This window comes from Carcharhinus amblyrhynchos, chromosome 26 (assembly GCF_965287045.1).
Source record: "Carcharhinus amblyrhynchos chromosome 26, sCarAmb.v2.hapA, whole genome shotgun sequence".
Lineage (NCBI taxonomy): Eukaryota > Metazoa > Chordata > Chondrichthyes > Carcharhiniformes > Carcharhinidae > Carcharhinus > Carcharhinus amblyrhynchos.
This window is the reverse complement of record NC_137349.1, coordinates 38,455,118-38,476,100: the sequence shown is the minus strand read 5'-3', so window position 1 is coordinate 38,476,100 and position 20,983 is coordinate 38,455,118. Positions and strand designations below refer to the sequence as shown.

Genomic DNA, 20,983 nt, shown 5'->3' with positions numbered 1-20,983 from the left:
AATGGGCTGATTCCACCCCCCTCCCCCATGACATGTTTCCCGGTGGAGGGAAGCGTCCCACCAGTGTCGATGGGCTTTCCCGTTGAATCCGTCCCACACTGCCGGCATTGTGAAAAGGCATTGGATTTTGGTCACAGATCAGCCACAGTCTCGCGAAATGGGCTGGCACAGTGGCACAATGGTTAACACCGCTGCCTCCCAACACCAGAGACCCAGTTCATGACTGGCCTCGGGTCACTGTCTGTGTGGAGTTTGTACATTCTCCTCATGTCTGCATGGGTTTTGGCTGGGGGCTCCGGTTTCCTCCCGCAGTCCAAAGATGTGCGGGTTAGGTGGATTGGCCAGGATAAATTGCCCCTTTGTTTGCCAAGATGTGTTGGTTAGGGGGATGAATGGAGTCAATATGTGGGGTTACAGGGATAGGCTGAGATAAGATGCTGTGTCAGAGAGTCAGTGACAAAGGCCTCCTTCTGCACTGTAGGGATTCTATAACTTCCTCCTGTTCCCATGTTCCTACACAGACAACGAAGGATCCATGGAATGAATGATTGGTTAGAGAGGAGGATGACACACTGGAACCATTTCACAAACAATTCTGGCTGCGTTAACTAGGGAGAACCGAACACACTTCCTGATGTGGAAAGATAAGGTGAGCTAAAATTATATTTTCACAAGCAGCAACCTCATTTCTTTTTCAGAGCAATTATCAATTTTACTGTCACCATTATTTTTGGTAAAATGTTCCATGCTCTCTCCATCATTATTTTGGCAATGATTATGAACATGAACCAAACTTTCTCCACTTTATTGCATCTATCAATGTCCAATGACAACATTCTGTTCCCATCCCAACCTAATCTGTCAATTCACTGAGTCCCAACAGGAAACTTGGATTTCTGACTCTCTATTCCTTCATCTCAGTCATTTATCAATGGAATGAAAAGCTGAGGCCCCAATACAGATCCCTGGGAGAAACCACGAGCCACATTCTGCCAATTGGAGCACAGACTGATTATCCCCACTGTCTGCCTCCTACTCCCTCACTCATTCCTCACTCAAATCAATAGATTGTCTCCATTTCTGTGTGGAGTTTGGGTCACTGGAGTGTGGGCTTGGGTGACTATCTGTGTGGAGTTTGCACATTCTCCTCGTGTCTGCGTGGGTTTCCTCTGGGTACTCCGGTTTCCTCCCACAGTCCAAAGATGTGCGGGTTAGGTTGATTGGCCATGCTAAAAGTTACCCTTAGTGTCCTGAGATGTGTAGATCAGTGGGTAAATATGTAGGGATATGGGAGTAGGGCCTGGGTGGGATTGTGGTTGGTACAGACTCGATGGGCCAAATGGCCACTTTCCGTACTGTAGAGTTTCTATGATTTCTATGAATTCCCTTGACCCTGTTTGTGCTGATGAAGTCTCCAAGTCTTTTCTCAGAACTAAATCCTCTCATCCCTTAACACAAGTGGGAATCATTTCCTCAGGCACTCTCCCGCTCCAGCACCATTACATTACTGATTCCACTGGGAGAAACTCCAGGGAATTTTACCCCAAATGGGGAATGGCCAGAAACTGTAACAGTTATAGAAAGATCAGAAGAATAGAAATAGAGAACTGGCAGTAGAAATGGAGAAATTTTGGTTACCGGTTATAACAAACTCAGTGAACTAATGTTCAGAATGTTGTGAAGTTGCCTGAATTGTAAAACTTGATTTCTCCAGGTCTTGCAGCAGCAGTTTTGTTGCAGAATCAGAAATCTCTAAGGCATGTTCATGTTGATGTTCTCAATGTGCAGAGAGCAAACAAGTCATTCCATCTTCCTCACAATTTTTGCCTGGAGCAAGTGACCTGTTCTTTCAATGGTTGTTCTTTGAATGTTTGTAACTACGTCAGGAACCTTATCCCCAAATTTGGAAGAACTCTGTAAGGACACAGAGAAGGAAAATACAATTAGATTTGACTCTCGTCAGCTTTGCTGGGATTGAATGTGTCTTACTGTAGAGAGCACAAAACCCAGTCCATTCTGTTCAAACGTGATAAATCAACATTGCCACAAATTGTCTCTTTTTAATATCTTTGAGCCAGACCAGGTGCTAGACTTGGAAGTTGGTGTGCATTTTGGTGATAGTGACCACAATTCGGTTACGTTCACCTTAGTGATGGAAAGGGATAGGCACGAACCTCGGGTCAGTAGTTTTAGCTGGGGGAAGGGTAATTATGAGGCTATTAGGAGAGAATTAGGAAGCATCGGTTGGACTAGGAGACTACAGGGACTGGGAACGTCCAAAATGTGGAGATTTTTCAAGGAGCAGCGACTGTGTTGTTCATTTTGGTAGCAATATTAGGAAGGCAGGTCATTATTTGAATGGGTGTAAATTGAGAGAGGTGATACTCAGCGATACCTTGCTGCCCTTCTGCATCAGTCACTGAAAGTAAGTGCGCAAATACAGCAGGCAGGAAAGAAGACAAATAATCTGTTGGCCTTCATAGCGAGAGGATTTGAATTAAAGGAACAGGGATGTTTTACTGCAATTATATAGGATGTTAGTAAGGCCACAGCTGGAATGTACAGTTTTGGTGTCCTTATCTAAGGAAAGGTGTTCTTGCTATCGAGGGAGTGCAGTGTGGGTTTGCCAGGATGTTTCCTGGGATAGCAGGAATCCTGGAATTCCTATGATGTCTTCCCTGGGTAGGTTCATCCTGACCAGGCTCCTCCTGTGGTGCTGCCTGTTGCTGGCTCTGAGGCCTCTGTGTGTTGAACAGCGAGAGGCTGCCTTTGTCACTCCCTCTCCTCCTGCTCCTGATTGGAACATAGGAATTAGGAGCAGAAGTTGGCTCTGATCCTGCTCTGTGGGTCAATCCTAAATCGTGGCTGATCTCTTCCCACCTCTCTTTCGCTGCAGGGGTATTGGTTGTCTGAGACACAGAGCTATTCCAGCAATTAAACCGTGTGATGGAGGCAGACAGTGAGATGATGAGTGTCCATGGGTTTCACCCACACAACCGATGAATATTTTCAACTCCTTTTGTTGTCCTGAACTGAAACTCTGCCCACCACACCCTGAGCTCCTCCCACTTCAACCTCCAATCCCGGCACCTCACGTGCTTTTGGAGACATTGTGAAATGCCATTGGCCATGTAAAGTTTGTGACAGAACCCGTTCGCCTCACCCTCCTCCTGCCACCCTCACCTTTGTGTCCTTCACTCGTATCCCTCCAAATACCACTTTCACCCTCGGACTGGGCCTGCTCCCTCGCCCTGCTCTAATCCACCTCCTCCCTCTGACTAAATGTTCCCTCCGCCAGCCGGCAACCCCTGAGATGGACACAGATGTGACCCCGGGTTTCAGCCCTCTCATTTTCTACCATGACTGAGTGTCCTCCTCACCCCCACCAGAACAGATCCAGGGAGCCAATCCCTGTCTTGTTCCATTCCTCGGAGCCCCTGAACACATTCCCACTCCCTGTTCCCCCAGCAACTCCCACTAACCCCGACTCACCCTCGCCACTTGTGAGGCTCCAGGCAAGTTGCCATTCTCCTGCTGCCCTCCCTTGTTCAACAAAGAAAAGCAGTGAACTCAGACACAACTGCACAAAGCTGGCTGATTCACATCAGCTTTCAGTAACTGTTAAAGGCCTGTCGTAGGGTTCCCATTGACTTCATCTTCAGGTGGGATTTCATTACAAAATACCTTAAACGACTGAGTCTTCTTGTCAAGCAAGTGTACCACAAATAAACTGGGGGGAGTGTTGGTGTCGTGGTAACGTCACTGGGCCAGCAATCCTATGGCCCAGGCTAACTGCTCTGTATGGCAGGTTCGAATCTCACCATGGCAGCTGGTGGAATGAAACATCGAGTCTCAGTAATAGTGGCCGTGAAGTCATTGTCATAAAAAAACAATCTGGTTCCATTGTCCTCTTTCGGGAAGAAAAGCCGCTGCCCTCCCCTGACCCTGGCCTACATGTGACTCCAGACCCACCCAGCAACGTGGCTGATGTTAAATGGCCAAGCGAGCCACTCAAATTGCATCAAATCTGACACCAAGTAAATGAGCTGGACGGATCACCGGGCATCTGAGGGTGGCAAGGGCACAGAGTGTAGTCAATGTCCATCTCAAAGTGTGGCACGGTGGCATCAACTCTGACTGGGAGGACTAAGTTCTAAAGGACATTGTTGCGGGATTGCTGATTTCTGGCATGGAGCTGACACCCCTGGAAATCTGGGGGTCAGGAGATGCACGGAGGCCCTGGTGCCCAGTGGGGAGCCTGCTAAATGGACTTGCTTATGTCCCCCGGCCCGCTGCACCGCTCGAGCTGGGAGAATCACCCCTGATTTGTCCTCATCCTCATCAACCTGCCTCCCCCAAATTCATCTGTCCATGACAGTATCAATCGGAGTGTTAAGTCACGGGTCAATAGATTTCTGATCAATAAGGGAATTAATGGTTATGGGGAGAAAGCGGGAAAGTGGAACTGAATCACTATCAGATCAGCCGTGATCTTATTGAATGACGGGGCAGGCTGGAGGGGCTAGATGGCCGACTCCTGCTCCTATTTCTTATGTTCTTCTGAGTGACCAGCGCACAGTCAATGTGGAGACAAAGTCCCATCTTCACACTGAGAAGATTCTCCATCCTGTTGTGTAGAGAGTGGGCCAGAGCTGGAACACACACTCAGCTCACTCACATTTTATCATCTTGATCTCAGCAACACCCATGCAGAGCACAGCAAGGGCAATGGACATGTGATCTGATATCAGCAACTCTCCAAATCTCTTCACACCCCGAATTGTGTCGAAATGCTGTTGCACTTAGTGGTGGTGACATCAAATTAGATGGATAAGAAATTGATGAGAGGAGATAACATTTCAAAGCAATATTCTTGTACTCTTGCAAAAAAAAATTTGATTCTTCAGCAGCACTCAGAGAGACGTGAGACAATCTCACTTTACCCCTTATCTCCCATTTCTCAATCAAAGGTGTTGCCATAGGTCTGAAGGGATGGCTTGTGGAAGGCTGTGTGTGTATATAATGTGGGAGTCTATCCACCGCCGTTCAGTGGAGCTGTTCAGAGGATCACTCCAAGGTGAGTTTGTCTCACTCCTTTTTAGTGTATATTGATTAATGAGGTGGAATGTGCTTGTTTCACTCTGCTCTGTGTGTGTATACGTCCAGACAGAATGGATACAAATGCATCAGTTTTAGGATTTTGGAGAATTGGTTCAGTTTTTTTCTTTCAAATCATCAGGTGGATGAGTTTCTCCTCCTCTGTGCTATTTTGTATGAGTTATTTTCAGGATGTGTCCAATTCTGGTAAGGCCAACGTTTCTTGCCCATCCCTAACTGCCTTGAGAAGATGGTGGGGAACCTTCTATTTAAACTGCTGCCGTCCTTGTGGTGAAGGTGCTCCCACAATACTCTGAGGTAGGAACTCCCAAGGCAATGACGAGAGAGCAGCAATATATGTCCAAGTGAGGATGGGGTGTGACTGGGAGGGGAATGTGGAGGTGAGCTTGATTCCAAGCCACTGCTGCTCTTGTCCTTCTTGCTGGTAGAGATTGTAAGGGAAGGAATAACCTTGTTAATTTGCTCCAGTACATCCTGTAGATTGCACATACTGCGTGGTAGACAGTACAGGAGAAACTGAGTCTAATAGTAGGAGCACCAATCCAGTGAAATGCTGTATCCTGGATGGTGTTGCGTTGTTGTGGCTGCAGTTTCCAGATGAGTGGTGATTATTCCGTCACACTCCTGACTTGAAGCTTGTAGATTTTGGAGAGTTTCTGAATGGTCAGGAGGTGAGACACTTGTCTCAGAATACCCAGCCTCTGGCCTGCATGTATAACCAGAGTGTTGATAGGGCTGTTCCAGTGCAGCTCCTGTTCAATGGTGAACACTATAAATTGGCAGCAAGAGAGCATAAGAAGGGTTTTATTTTTCAACAAAGAAATCAAAGTGAAAGGTTAATGGCCAGGAAACAGAAGAGCAAATTTGTTAAAAAAAAATGAAAATGGAAACTAAATTGAGGAGCACTTGGAAATGTCAAACTTCTATTCTAACCACTCTGTAGGTAAAGAGGTTTCTACAGAATTCCCCATTCAAATAGTCAGTGACAATCTTATATTTATATTTCTGTCTCAGTTATCAAACCCTTTCATAATCTTGAAGTATCTGTTAAGTCACCTCTCGGTTTTCTGTTCTCTGGAGACGAGACCCCGCAACATCTTCACTGGTTGAAACCTCTCCGTATTATCATCCAAATCAATATTTGTTGCAATTTCTCCACTCTGTCCACATTGAAACGGGTCAGATTGAGGAGAGGGATTGATAAGAAATCAAAACAAATACAAGAAAAACAAAAGAGGAGAGAGATCATCGGAAAGGATAAAGTCAGGGAGAACATTGAAAAGTGTAATTAGAATGAGGGAAGAGAAATCTGATATGATCGTTAAACATAAAATGAGAGTTAAGTCTTTTAAAAATGAGTTAAGCTGCGGGAACAAGCACCCTCTTTAACAAATCAATCACTAAAATATGCACAGATTAGGAAGGGATAGAATTGAAACTTTGGAAAGTGAGGGGAAATCTGCATCAATCCTTTGTTAGGCTGGACTTAAAGGATGGAATAAAGTTCTGGTCACAATAAACAAAGAAACAGAGGCGGTGATGAGGGTACAGAGAGGATTTACAAGAGATACCATTGTTCCGTGGGAGCATTGAAGAGAGGCTGCGATTTGCGAGTGGAGAGCTTGTGGGTGAGTTCAGCGACTTTTTCTTTCTTTTAAAAATTAACTTTGTTTAGTGAGTTTAGTGGGGGGTTTTTTTTGATTGTTTTAAGTTTGACCCCGGAAGTAGTTGCGAGGGCACTCGGGTCACGTTTTTTTTCACCCTACTATAAATTAGACCGGAGGGGATTCCCGATACTCTACACAGGTAGAGTATCCCAGCCCTCCCCCCTCCCCTAACCTAAAAAAGAGAGAGAGAGAGAGGCTCTGTCAGAGAGCTGCGGAGACTGTTTTTGTTTTTGTGTGTGCTGTAAGGGCTTTGGCTCACAGGGCCAAGAGGTAAGGTAAGTTGTAAGTATTTTTTTACTTTTTCCTCTGGGTTGCTATAAGGGGTAAGTATGAGTGTGAGACCTGTATGTTGCTGCCAATGCAACATGTGGGAGGTCTTGGAGGCTCCTGGCCTGCCAGACATCCACACCTGTGCTCGGTGTGTGGAGTTGCAGACCCTACGAAACCAGGTTAAGGAGCTGCAAATGCAGCTCGAGGACCTTCGGCTCGTTCGGGAGAGTGAGGAGGTTATAGATAGGAGCTACCAGCAGGTAGTCACACCAGGGCAACGGGATGAGGGCACTTGGGTAACTATTAGGAAGGGGAAAACACGGGTGATGGAGAGCACTCCGGTGGATGTCCCCCTTCAAAATAAGTACTCCGGCCTGAGTACTACTGGGGGGGGACAGCTCATCTGAGGGAGGAAGCGGTGGCCAGGTCTCTGGAGCTGAGCCAGTGAGCCAAAAAATCAAAAAGGGAAGCAGAAAGGTAGTGCTAATAGGGGACTCCACAGTCAGGGGCGGGGACAGGCGTTTTTGTGGACGTAGAAGGGAGTCGCGGATGGTGGTTTGTCTCCCTGGGGCTGGGATCCGGGATGTCTCTGGGCGGGTCCCAGACATCCTGAAAGGGGAGGGTGAGGAACCAGAGGTTGTAGTACATATAGGAACTACTGACGTAGGTAAGAAGAGGGAGGCACTCGTGAAAAGGGACTATAGGGATCTGGGTAGGCAGCTGAGGAAGAGAAAAGCGAAGGTAGTAATCTCAGGATTGCTGCCTGTGCCACGGGAGAATGAGGGAAGAAATGAAATGAGGTGGAGGGTGAATGCGTGGCTGAGGGACTGGTGTAGAGGGCAGGGATTTCGGTTCCTAGATCACTGGGACCTCTTTAGGGGTAGGTGGGACCTGTATAGTAAGGACGGGTGGCACTTAAATACCAGGGGGACTAATATCTTGGCGGGAAGACTGGCTAAGGCTACCGGGGGGACTTTAAACTAGAAAGGATGGGGGGAGGGAACTGTGATGGGGAAACTGGGACCGAGGAGGTTAGCTCCCAGGTAGGGGAGGACCGCAGGCAGTATGGGAGGGAGGTTAGACAGGCGGTGGAGATGGGAAATGCCCAGACTGAGGGGCTGAAGTGTATATATTTTAATGCAAGGAGTGTAGTGAATAAGGTAGATGAGCTTAGGGCGTGGATTGCTGCTTGGGAATGTGATGTGGTGGTCATTACGGAGACTTGGATGTCTCAGGGACAGGACTGGGTACTTCAGGTGCCAGGTTTCAGATGCTTCAGGAAGGACAGGGAGGGTGGCAGAAGGGGTGGTGGAGTGGCACTGTTGATCAGGGACAGTGTCATGGCTGCAGAGTAAGAGGATGTCGTGGAGGGACTGTCTACAGAGTCTCTGTGGGTGGAAGTTACAAACAGCAAAGGGTCAAAAACTTTGCTGGGTGTATTCTATAGGCCGCCCAATAGTGACAGGGAAGTTGAAGTGCAAATAGGGAAACAGATTCTGGAGAGATGTTTTAATAACAGAGTTGTCGTGATGGGAGACTTCAATTTCCCAAACATCGACTGGAATATCCCTAGGGTAAGGGGTTTGGATGGGGAGGAGTTTGTTAGGTGTGTTCAGGAAGGTTTCCTGACACAGTATGTGGATAAGCCTACGAGGGGAGAGGCTGTACTTGACCTGGTACTGGCGAATGAACCAGGGCAGGTGATGGATCTCTCGGTAGGAGAGCATCTTGGAAATGGTGACCATAATTCTATCTCCTTCACAATTGCGTTGGAACGAGATAGGATCAGGCAGGCTAGGAAGGTGTTTGTCTGGGGTAAGGGGAGATACGAAGAAGTCAGGAAGTTACTTGGACAAATAAACTGGAAGGAGGCGTTCTTAGGGAAAAGTACCGAAGGAAGGTGGCAGATATTCAAGGAATGTGTGTCTGGAGCTCTGAATGACAACGTTCCGATGAGACAAGGGGGTTTTGGTAGGTCGCGGGAACCGTGGTGCACAAAGGCTGTGTTGAACCTAGTCAGGAGGAAAAGGAAGGTGTACAAGAGGTTCAGGGAATTAGGAGAGGTTAAAGATTTTGAGGAGTATAAGGACTGTAGGAAGGAACTTAAAAGGGAAATTAGGAGAGCCAGAAGGGGTCATGAGAAGACCTTGGCGGGTAAGATTAAGGAGAATCCCAAGGCCTTCTATAAATATGTGAAAGGTAAAAGGATAAGAAGAGAAGAGATAGGACCTATAAAAGGTGAGGGGGGAAAGGTTTGTGTGGAACCAGAAGAAATGGCAGAGGTGCTTAACGAGTACTTCGCCTCAGTATTCACAGTGGAAGCCGATCTGGGAGATTTTGTTATGGATTTGCAGCAGATGGAAAAGATTGAGTACGTGAATATTAAGGAGGAGGATGTGTTGGAACTTTTGAATTCTATCAAGGTAGATAAGTCACCGGGACCAGATAGGATGTACCCCAGGATACTGTGGGAGGCGAGGGAAGTGATTGCAGAGCCCCTGGCGATGATCTTTGCGTCGTCAATGGAGACGGGAGAGGTTCCGGAGGATTGGAGGATTGCGGATGTAGTTCCTATTTTCAAGAAAGGGAACAGAGATAGCCCGGGAAATTACCGACCGGTGAGTCTGACCTCAGTGGTTGGTAAGCTGATGGAGAGGCTTCTGAGGGACAAGATTTACGAACATTTGGAGAGGTTTGACATGATCAGGAATAGTCAGCATGGATTTGTCAAGGGCAGGTCGTGCCTTACAAGCCTAGTTGAGTTCTTCGATAATGTGACTGAACACATTGACAAAGGAAGTGCCGTGGACATGGTGTACATGGACTTCAGCAAGGCGTTTGATAAGGTCCCCCATGCAAGACTTCTTGAGAAGGTGAGAGGGCATGGGATCCGAGGGCCTTTGGCCTTGTGGATCCAGAACTGGCTTGCCTGCAGAAGGCAGAGAGTGGTTGTGGATGGGGCTTTTTCTGAATGGAGGTCAGTCACCAGCGGAGTGCCTCAAGGATCTGTTCTGGGACCCTTGTTGTTTGTCATTTTCATAAATGACCTGGATGAGGAAGTGGAGGGATGGGTAAGTAAGTTCGCTGATGACACGAAGGTCGGTGGTGTTGTGGATGGTCTGGAAGGATGGCAAAAGTTGCAGCAGGACATAGATAGGATGCAGGACTGGGCGGAGAAGTGGCAGATGGACTTCAACGCGGATAAATGTGTAGTCGTCCATTTTGGCAGAACCAACGGGATGAACGAGTACACTATCAAGGGCAGAAGTCTGAGTAGTGTTGAAGAGCAGAAGGATCTTGGGGTCCGGGTCCACAGGACTCTTAAATCGGCCTCGCAGGTGGAGGAGGTGGTCAAGAAGGCGTATGGTGTACTGGCCTTCATTAATCGAGGGATTGAGTTTAGGAGTCGGGAGGTAATGCTGCAACTTTATAAGACCCTTGTCAGGCCTCATTTAGAGTATTGTGCGCAGTTCTGGTTGCCTCACTATAGGAAAGATGTAGAAGCTATTGAGAGGGTACAGAGGAGATTTACAAGGATGTTGCCTGGACTGGGAGGCATGCCTTATGAAGTTAGGTTGAGGGAGCTGGGACTCTTTTCCCTGGAGAGACGAAGGTTGAGAGGCGACCTGATAGAGGTTTACAAAATGTTGAGAGGAATAGATAGGGTGGACTCTCAGAGGCTATTTCCCCGGGTTGAAATGGTTGCTACGAGAGGACACAGATTTAAGGTGCGGGGAGGGAAGTTCAGAAGTGATGTTAGGGGTAAGTTTTTCACTCAGAGGGTGGTGAGTGAATGGAATCAGCTGCCATCAGTGGTGGTGGAGGCGAACTCGCTGGGGTTTTTTAAAAGACTTCTGGATGAGTATATGGGGTTTAATGAGATTGAGGGTTATAGATAGGTCTGTAGGTTGGTAGGTGTTGATGTGATCGGCGCAACTCGTGGGCCGAAGGGCCTGTTTGTGCTGTAGTGTTCTATGTTCTATGTTCTATACCAGAAATGCGAGGATATGTCAGGGAAAAATGCGGGAACAAGCACCCTCTTTAACAAATCAATCACTAAAATATGCACAGATTAGGAAGGGAAAGAATTGAAACTTTGGAAAGTGAGGGGAAATCTGCATCAATCCTTTGTTAGGCTGGACTTAAAGGATGGAATAAAGTTCTGGTCACAATAAACAAAGAAACAGAGGCGGTGATGAGGGTACAGAGAAGATTTACAAGAGATACCAGAAATGCGAGGGTATGTCAGGGAAAAATAAATTGGCTCTACTCTGAAAGAAAGAAGGATGATCAAAAGGAGATGTTTAAAATGATTCAAGTTTTTGACACAGCGATAGAGAGAATGTTTCCCCTTATGGGGAAGAGGAAAACTAGGCGCCAGATAAGAATGTCATCAAGAAATCCAATCGAGGATTCTGATAAAACTTCTGTATTCAAAGATTGGTGAGGGTATGGAGCTCACTACCCCATGGATTGGTTGAAGTGAATTGTCTCACAATGTATAAGGAGAAATGAGACAAAGATATAAGGGAGAAGGAATCGAGAGTTGAATTGATAGATTTAGATGAAGAAAGATGGGAGGAGACTGGAGTTGAAGATGAACACTAGATTGGGTTGGATGTGATGAATGGCCTGTTTCTGAGTTGTATGTTTGATGTTATCCAATGGAATCTGATGTCATCCTTTTAATGATGTGGATTTCAGAACTCCAAGTGTGGGTTATCCAAGGTTTTATCCAATTTTAACAACTCAGTTTCTCAGTTCTCGCCTTGTTGAAATGAACACTTGGCTTTTTTTGAAACCCCATTCACCCAAACTCCAACCTTTTGTATAAAAGCAAAATCCTGCCGATGCTGGCAATCTGAAATAAAAACGGAAAATGCTGGAAACACTCAGCGGGTCGGGCAGTGTCTGTGAAGAGAGAAACAGAGTTAATGTTTCAGCTGAATGACCTTTCATCAGAACTGGGGAAAGTCAGAGGTGTCACAGGATTTAAACAAGGGACAAGTTGGACCAGGACAAAAGGCAGGTCTGTGATAGGCTGGAAGGCAGGTGAGATTGAATGATATCTCACCAGATCTTTTGTTCATTTCTTTTGCTGCCCAGTCACCTTTCCCTTTGGCTGTGTGAGACTAACCCCCACTGTCACTCTGTGCACAGTGAGTGTAATTATTGTTTAGAATGTGTGTGTGTGTGTGTGTGTGTGTGTGTGTGTGTGTGTGTGTGTGTGTGTGTGTGTGTGTGTGTGTGTGTGTGTGTGTGTGTGTGTCAGTCTGTATGAAAATGACAACAATCAGCATTGCCTAATTGTGATACATTTACCATGAAATATCACAGTCTAGTTCTCAGAGGCTGATGTTCCCTTCTGCTGTTTCCTGGAGCTATGATGGGGAGGGAGAGGAGGTCTTTGTTCCCAGTGATTACCAATATAAGAAGATCCTGAGAGGCAGGATTTATGAACATTTGGAGAGGGATAATATGATTAAGAATCGTCAGCACGCCTTTGTCAAAGGCAGATCACGCCTTACCAAACTGATTGAATTTTTTGAAGATGTGACTCAACACATTGATGAAGGAAGAGCAGTAGATGGAGTATACATGGACTTCAGCAAGGCATTTGATAAGGTGCCCCATGCAAGGCTTATTGAGAAAGTAAGGGGGCATGGGTTCCAAGGGGACATTGCTTTGTGGATCCAGAACTGGCTTGCACACAGAAGGCAAAGAGTGGTTATATTCTGCATGGAGGTCGGTCACCAGTGGAGTGCCCCAGGGATCTGTCCTGGGACCCTTACTTTTTGTGATTTTTATAAATGACCTGGATGAGGAAGTGGAGGGATGAGTTGGTAAGTTTGCTGATGACACAAAGGTTGGAGGTGTTGTGGATAGTGTGGAGGAATGTCAGAAGTTGCAGCGAGACATGGATAGGATGTAAGACTGGGCGGAGAAGTGGCAGATGGATTTCAACCCAGATAAGTTGAAGTGGTTCATTTTGGCAGAATATAATATTAATGGTAGGACTCTTGGCAGTGTGGAAGATCAGGAAGATCTTGGGGTCCGAGTTCAGAGGACGCTCAAAGCAGCTGTACAGGTTGAATCTGTGGTTAGGAAGGCGTATGGTGTACTGGCCTTCAGCAATCGAGGAATTGAGTTTAGGAGTGGAGAGATAATGTTGCAGCTATATAGGACCCTGGTCAGACCCCACTTGGAGTACTGTGATCAGTTCTGGTCGCCTCATTACAGGACGGACGTGGAAGCCATAGAAAGGGTGCAGAGGAGATTTACAAGGATGTTGCCTGGATTGGGTGGCATGCCTTATGAGGATAGGCTGAGGGAGCTCGGTCTTTTCTCCTTGGAGAGACGAAGGATGAGCGGTGACCTGATAGAGGTGTATCAGATGTTGAGAAGTATTGATCGAGTGGAGAGTCAGAGGCTTTTTCCCAGGGCTGAAATGGTTGCCACAAGAGGACACAGGTTTAAGGTGCTGGGGAGTAGGTACAGAGGAGATGTCAGGGGTAAATCTTTCACCCAGAGGGTGGTGGGTGTGCGAGGAATGGGCTGCCTGCAACGGTGGTGGAGGTGGATTCGATAGGGCTTTTTAAGAGACTTTTAATTAAGTACATGGAACTTAGTAAGATAGAGGGTTATAGGTAAGCCTAGTAATCTCTAAGGTAGGGATATGTTCAGCACAACTTTATGGGCCGAAGGGCCTATATTGTGCTGTAGTTTTTCTATGTTCCTAATACTTATTTGGATGTTAACTCCATGTTCAGAGAACGCTATTCTCTGCTCTGGTGGGGGCCTTTTCAATTTTATTGTTGGAATGTAGCTGTTGCTGATAAGGCAGCCATTTCTTCCCCTCTCCCAGTTTCTCTCATCCAGCAGAGAGGCTGAAGGGGCAACTCAGAGGGTAATTAATAAACCACCAGACTGTGGACGGGAGTCACATATAGACGAGACTCAGATGGTTGCTGAGATAAGAAAGGACATTTAGGGAAAGTGACAGTTTGATTTTCGTAACAATCCAACAGAGTTTTGGTCACTTGAATGTCTATGTTTGATCGTTTGTGTTAATGCGTCAAGACAATTCAATAAATTTCTTTGCAGGAATATTCCAATCCACAGATTATCACCATGAAATATCTTTCTCTGCTCAGTGAGGCTAAAATGTAAAACAGTGAGAGCAATTGGAAGTTGATTGTGGAGGATAATATTTGTACATTTGCAGAATAATTTTCCCAAACAGCTATTTTCCCATCAGTGTGTGAATATTGTCCACTCCATGTCTAATGCCATTGGTTTTGCTCCATTAGATTGTCCAGCATAAAGCTCTCTCTGTTTCTGGGCTGTGTGTTGCTGTCTATTCTGGTTGCAGCCTTAGGCCACACATTTGATTCAAAACTGGATGAAGACTGGAAGACCTGGAAATCGCAACATGAGAAGCAGTACACCGAGGTAAAAGGGGGATTTGTTCCAGTCTGGAACCTATTCCAAACATTCAGCTCACTCTCAAGGGGAAAGGGATTCCACACAACTGGTAAATTATTGAGAATTTTTACTTGGAGTCAAGGTGGGAGAGATGAGTTCACAGTTGGGTGGAATGAGTGTGTGAAGCGAAATTGAAAAGATATTGGTCCTGAAATTCCATGGGAATTCTCCCAGTCTCTAACTCCAGTCGAGACTGCATCAACTCTCAGTGAAACAGCAGAGAGTTTGGATCCACTGGATTCCTGCTTTAGTTACCATAGATACATAAGAATATAAGAAATAAGAATTTAAGAAATGGGGTCAGGAGTCGGCCATCTAGCCCTCCGAGCCTGCCCCGCCATTCAATAAAATCATGGCTGATCTGAAGTGGATCAGTTCCACTTTCCCGCTTTCTCCCCATAACCCTTAATTCCCTTGTCTGTCAAAAATCTATCTACCTGTGACTTAAATATATTTAGCGAGGTCGCCTCCACCACTTCAACGGGCAGAGAATTCCAGAGATTCACCACCCTTTGAGTGAAGAAGTTCCTCCTCAACTCCGTTCTAAACTGCCCCCCACTTATCTTGAGGCTGTGCCCTCGAGTCCTGCTATCCTTTCTAAGTGGGAAGAATCTCTCTACCTCTACCCTATCCATCCCTTTCGTTATCTTATACGTCTCTATAAGATCCCCCCTCATCCTTCTAAACTCCAACGAGTACAGACCCAGTCTATTTAGTCTCTCTTCACAGTCCAACTACCCCCATCTCCGGAGAAGATGATTACAGCTTGAGAAATTGAGGATCATTATTTTTAAATATATTGAGATTGTCCTCACACACACCAATCAGAATACATCTCCAAAATCATAGAGGCGACAAATCCCATCTGTAAACTATAGGAGCTTTATTGTTCCCCTATTATCCAAATTTCTGTTGACAATCCAATATCCAGAATAAAAATATTGTTCTTGTTCAGCTCTTTATTCTTCTGTTATTTCCCTCTGTTTCCCAGTACAGGTATTCAATCTGGTTTTTTTATGTGTGTGTGAAGATGGATGAGTAACTTGTCCAGTAAGGATGAGAGGATAGAAACATTATTGCATTTCTTTTTCTTCATTCATGTGATGTGGGCATCACTGAGTATAGATCAGCAATTACTGCCCAAACCCCAATTGTCCACATCCATGTCGTTGTGTTCCCATGTCCCTGCTGCTCTTATCCTTCTAGATGGCAGCAGTCGTGGGTTTGGAAGATGCTAAGAAGCCTTGGTGAGTTCCTCCAGTGTGTGCTGTAGATGGTACACTCTGTGTGTCAATGATGTTTGTGGATGTGGTGCCAATCAAGCGGGGCTGCTTTGTGCTGGATGGTGTCAACATTCTTGAGTGTTTTTGGAACTCCACTCATTCAGGCAAGGGGAGGGTATTCTATCATACCCGTGACTTGTGCCTTGTAGATCGTGGACAGGCATTGCAGAGTCAGAGATGCCACAAGATTCTAAGTCTCTGGCTTGCTCTTACAGCCACAGAATTAAGATATCTAATTTAGTTGAGTCGAATTTCTGGTCAATGGTAACTCCAGGACGTTGATCAGGGGACATTCAGTGCCATTGCATGTCAAGGAGTGACGGTCAGATTCCCTCTTGTGGGAGACGGTCATTTCCTGGCACTTTGCGTCTCGTGAATTTTACTCCAGCGTTTGTACCAGGTTTTTAAAACTATTGTATAATTTTACTCATGAAAGATGTGAGAATCTGACTGAATAAATGTCTTTACTCAGGAAGAAGAGATCCACAGGAGAAAGATATGGGAGGACAATGTGAGATACATCGAACAGCACAACCTGGAGTACTCAATGGGGAAACACACATTTACTATGGGAACGAATGAGTTTACAGACCTGGTGTGTATAAGATGTCTAGTCTGGGATCGCAATTAAATATTATTTATAGAACATAGAACATTACAGTGCAACACAGGCCCTTCGCCCCTCGATGTTGTACTGACCTGTGAAACCAATCTAAAGCCCATCTAACCTACACTCTTCCAATATCATCCATATGTTTATCCAATGACCATTTAAATGCACTTAATGTTGATGAATCCACTCCTGTTGCAGGCAGGGCATTTCACGCCCTTACTACTCTCTGAGTAAAGAACCTACCTCTGACATCTGTCCGATATCTATCACCCCTTAATTTAAAGCTTTGTCCCCTCATGTTAGCCATCTCCATCCGAGGAAAAAGGCTCTCGCTGTCCACCCTATCTAATCCTCTGATCATCTTGTATGCCTCTATTAAGTCACCTCTTAACTTTCTTCTCTCTAACGAAAACAGCCTCAAGTCCCTCAGCCTTTCCTCATAAGACCTTCGCACCACACCAGGCAACATCCTGGTAAACCTCCTCTGCACCCTTTCCAATGCTTCCATATCAATGCTCCTTATAATGTGGTGACCAGAACTGTACGCAATACTCCAAGTGCGACTGCACCAGAGTGTTTTACAGCTGCAACATGTCCTCACGGCTCATAAACTCAATCCCTCTACCAATAAAAGCTAACACACCGTACGCCTTCTTAACAACCCTATCAACCTGGGTGCCAACTTTCAGGGATCTATGCACATGGACACCGAGATCTCTCTGCTTATCCACACTACCAAGTAACTTACCATTAGTCCAGTACTCTGTATTCCTGTTACTCCTTCCAAAGTGTATCTCTTCATACTTTTCCATATTAAACTCCATTTGCCACCTCTCAGCCCAGCTCTGCAGCTTATCTATGTCCCTCTGTAACCTGCAACATCCTTCCGCACTGTCCACAACTCCACCAACTTTATTGTCATTGCAAATTTACTAACCCACCCTTCTACACCCTCATCCAGGTCATTTATAAAAATGACAAACGGCAGTGGCCCCAAAACAGATCCCTGTGGTATACCACTAGTAACTGAACTCCAGGATGGACATTTCCCATCAACCACCACCCTCCGTCTTCTTACAGCTAGCCAATTCCTGATCCAAACCTCTATATCACCCTCAATCCCACGTTTCCGTATCTTCTGCAATAGCTTACCGTGGGGAATCTTATCAAACGCTTTACTGAAATCCATGTACACCACATCAACTGCTTTACCCTCATCCACCTGTTTGGTCACCTTCTCAAAGAATTCAATAACGTTTGTGAGGCATGACCTACCCTTCACAAAACTGGACTGACTATCCCTAATCAAATTATTCCTTTCTAAATGATTATAAATCCTATCTCTTATAATCATTTCCAAAACTTTGTCCACAACAGAAGTAAGGCTCACTAGTCTAGAATTACCAGGGTTGTCTCTACTCCCCTTCTTGAACAAGGGGACAACATTTGCTATCCTCCAGTCTTCTGGCACCATTCCTGTAGAACCAAACCAAGTGACAATTTAAATGTGTTGGGATAGTGTTGAGTGTTTGACACACCAGCTGCATTAATCTCCCCTTGGCCCTAACCTTCCCGCAGGGATGGACTAAAACCCAACACTGGGACCAATGGCAATTTCAACTCCAACGTCAGATCTTGTCATCGAAATCATTGGGAAATTGATGAGACAAATTGGATTGTGAATGTGAAATAATAAAGTCTGAAGGTGAAATGTTGGATCCCAGTTCAAAATCGCTCCTTCCCCACTCCCAAAAAAGACAATAACTGATCGGAGATCAGATTTTCTCAGGTTTGATGTCAAACTCAACAATTCCTGTGGACAGGATATTCGACCACAGGGAGCATCAAAACCAAATCTGATCTTTGGGTAACAGCTACTTCCCCATCAATAACAGAAATGGGAATGCTGCCCAACTTTCTCCCCGAAATCCAAGGGTCCTGAGGCCAATTCTGTACCAACTGCAGCCTGTGTTTTGAGCAGGAATTAAGACCAGGTTGGTGATGGGATGTGAGAGCTTCCTGATGTGGATGGTTCAGTTAAACATCAATAGATTCAATCATCATGGGCGAGCTTTGTTTGTGGTGCCCTAGACCAGAGAGATACTTTATCACCTTCAGACTCTGCACCCACCTTTATACTGGAACGTATAGAAATGGACAACCCATTTTCCTGCGGTTACTTGAGTCAAACATTAGACATGTCAGCAATGCTTGTTAGTTTGATCTCTCTTTTTGCTAACATCAGTGAGAATGTGGCCATGTAATGTTATCCACTCTCCTCCTACACATTCTCCATTTAAAACCAATCACTTCATTCATCAATATCTCTGTGTTTGACTTTCTAGACCGACAAAGAGTTCAATGAATGCATGACTGGATCCCTCCCATTCGAAGCTGTTAAATCAACTGAAGAAGCCATTGATGAAGATATTGAATTTGATGAAGATAAAGGAAATGATGATGATCTGAGTAACGCACCTGTCGATTGGCGTACCAAAGGCGTGGTTACTCCAGTAAAGAGCCAGGTAAAAATTCGGCAGGCCCCCCCGTGTTGCAGAGGTCACAGACGTTCCCGCCTCCACCTGATGTACGTTATCAGATGGGTCGTGCTCACCCAGAAGCCTCACCACTAACTGGTCCCATTGAGGTGATAGTGTCTGGGATGGTGAACCAAAGGTTAAAGTTTATTTATTAGTGTCACAAGTCGGCTTACATTAACACTGCACTGAAGTGACTGTGAAAATCCCCTAGTTGTCACCCTCCAGTCCCTGTTCAGGTACACTTGAGGGAGAATTTAGCATGGCCAGTGCACCGAACCCCCACATCTTTGGAGTGTGGGAGGAAACCGGAGCACCCGGAGGAAACCCACGCAGGGAGAACGTGCAAACTCCACACAGACGGTGCCCCAAGCCGGGACACGAACCCAGGTCCCTGGCGCTGTGAGGCAGCAGTGCTAACCACTGTGCCACCGTGCCGCCTGAACGGTGATGTGGAAGCCTGTGTCGAGAAACTGGCGCCGGCCTCGGAGGTTTCCTCCCACTCTTCCTCCGAGGAGACTTCAGTGCTGTCTCGGGGAGTTTTGGCGTGAGAAAGGAGGTGGGCAGTGGCGATGCCAGAGGGCCCGGTGAGTCTGGGTCCTTTCCTGCAACACAGGACAGAAGGTTGAGTGCAAGGGAGGGACAGGAATCTGGGCTCCATTCGGAATATTGGCAGATGCTCACGGCAGCCCAGCCTGGCTGTCACTCACAATGCGGTTCATATCCTCGCCCGCTAGATCGCGTGCCCATTCCTCAAAGGGTGCTGGTAATCTGAGACTGGGCACACCACCCCCTGCCTTTCGCCGCTCCTCTTTATTATGGGCATTCTCCTCTTGTGGGGAAGGAGGCAGGAGCAGGCTGGGTGGCAGGAAGCACGCAGGATGTCAGAGGGCAGGGGCTGTGTGGAGACTCGGGGCAGGGGGGGAGAGGGTTGGTGGAAGGTGCGAGGGGTTCAGGGGCTGCAAGCGTGCAGGGTATCGGGGAGGGTGGGGAAGGGCGTCACAGGGCGACGATGCCCGACAGGATGTGCTCGTACCCATGCTGCCTGAATGAGATCATTCAGCTCCTCCCTGCGTTGGTGGCCTTATTCCCCGTGCCAGTGACTGTCCTCCTGGCAGCCACCTTGCTGCTCTGCCTGGCTGTCTGTCCGTCCTTGGGGTTTATCTCCAGCTCTCCCTTGTGACAACAGTTCAGCTGCAGGCAGTTTGGGCGAGTCACACTCCCTTTTAGGGCGTTCCAGCAAGATTCCGGGCAGTTTGCTTTGTTGTATTGAGAGGGAAGGCAAGGCAACACTTGTAGGTGTGCAGTTGTGGGTGGGGGTGGGGGGACAGCTGGTGAATGGGGGGTGGGGGGGACTGGGTTGCTGAGCTGTGGGGGATGGTGACACAGAGACTTCGCAAATGGAGGGGGGGGTGTGAATGCGATTGGGGACATGGGGGTGAGGGACACTCTGCGATTAGGGACATGGGGGTGAGGGACACTCTGTGATTGGGGACATGGGGGTGAGGGACACTCTGTGATTGGGGACATGGGGGTGAGGGACACTCTGTGATTGGGGACATGGGGGTGAGGGACACTCTGTGATTGGGGACATGGGGGTGAGGGACACTCTGTGATTGGGGACATGGGGGTGAGGGACACTCTGTGATTGGGGACATGGGGGAGAGGGGGTGAGGGACACTCTGTGATTGGGGACATGGGGGTGAGGGACACTCTGTGATTGGGGACATGGGGGGGTGGGGGTGAGGACACTGTGATTGGGGACATGGGGGGTGAGGGGGTGAGGGACACTCTGTGATTGGGGACATGGGGGGGTGAGGGGGTGAGGGATACTCTGTGATTGGGGACTTGGAGGGGTGGGGGGGTGAGGGACACTCTGTGATTGGGACATGGGGGGTGAGGGGGTGAGGGACACTCTGTGATTGGGGACATGGGGGGTGAGGGGGTGAGGGACACTCTGCGATTGGGGAGGGGAGGATGAGGGGGAGAGCGTGCGAGGGTGGGGTCTGT

The 20,983-nt window shown here is 47.0% G+C and overlaps 1 protein-coding gene across 1 annotated transcript in view; it reads left to right on the top strand.

The window, feature by feature from the left end:
• Positions 1-4,976: 4,976 nt before the first annotated feature.
• LOC145358696 (procathepsin L-like) overlaps positions 4,977-20,983 on the top strand; it is a 35,677-nt gene continuing 19,670 nt past the window's right edge. The window contains exons 1-4 of the mRNA XM_080212923.1: positions 4,977-5,077; positions 14,428-14,507; positions 16,296-16,418; positions 18,782-18,961. Coding sequence (XP_080069049.1) covers positions 4,993-5,077; positions 14,428-14,507; positions 16,296-16,418; positions 18,782-18,961 — 468 coding nt within the window. The 5' untranslated portion in view covers positions 4,977-4,992. The remainder of the gene's footprint in view (positions 5,078-14,427; positions 14,508-16,295; positions 16,419-18,781; positions 18,962-20,983) is intronic.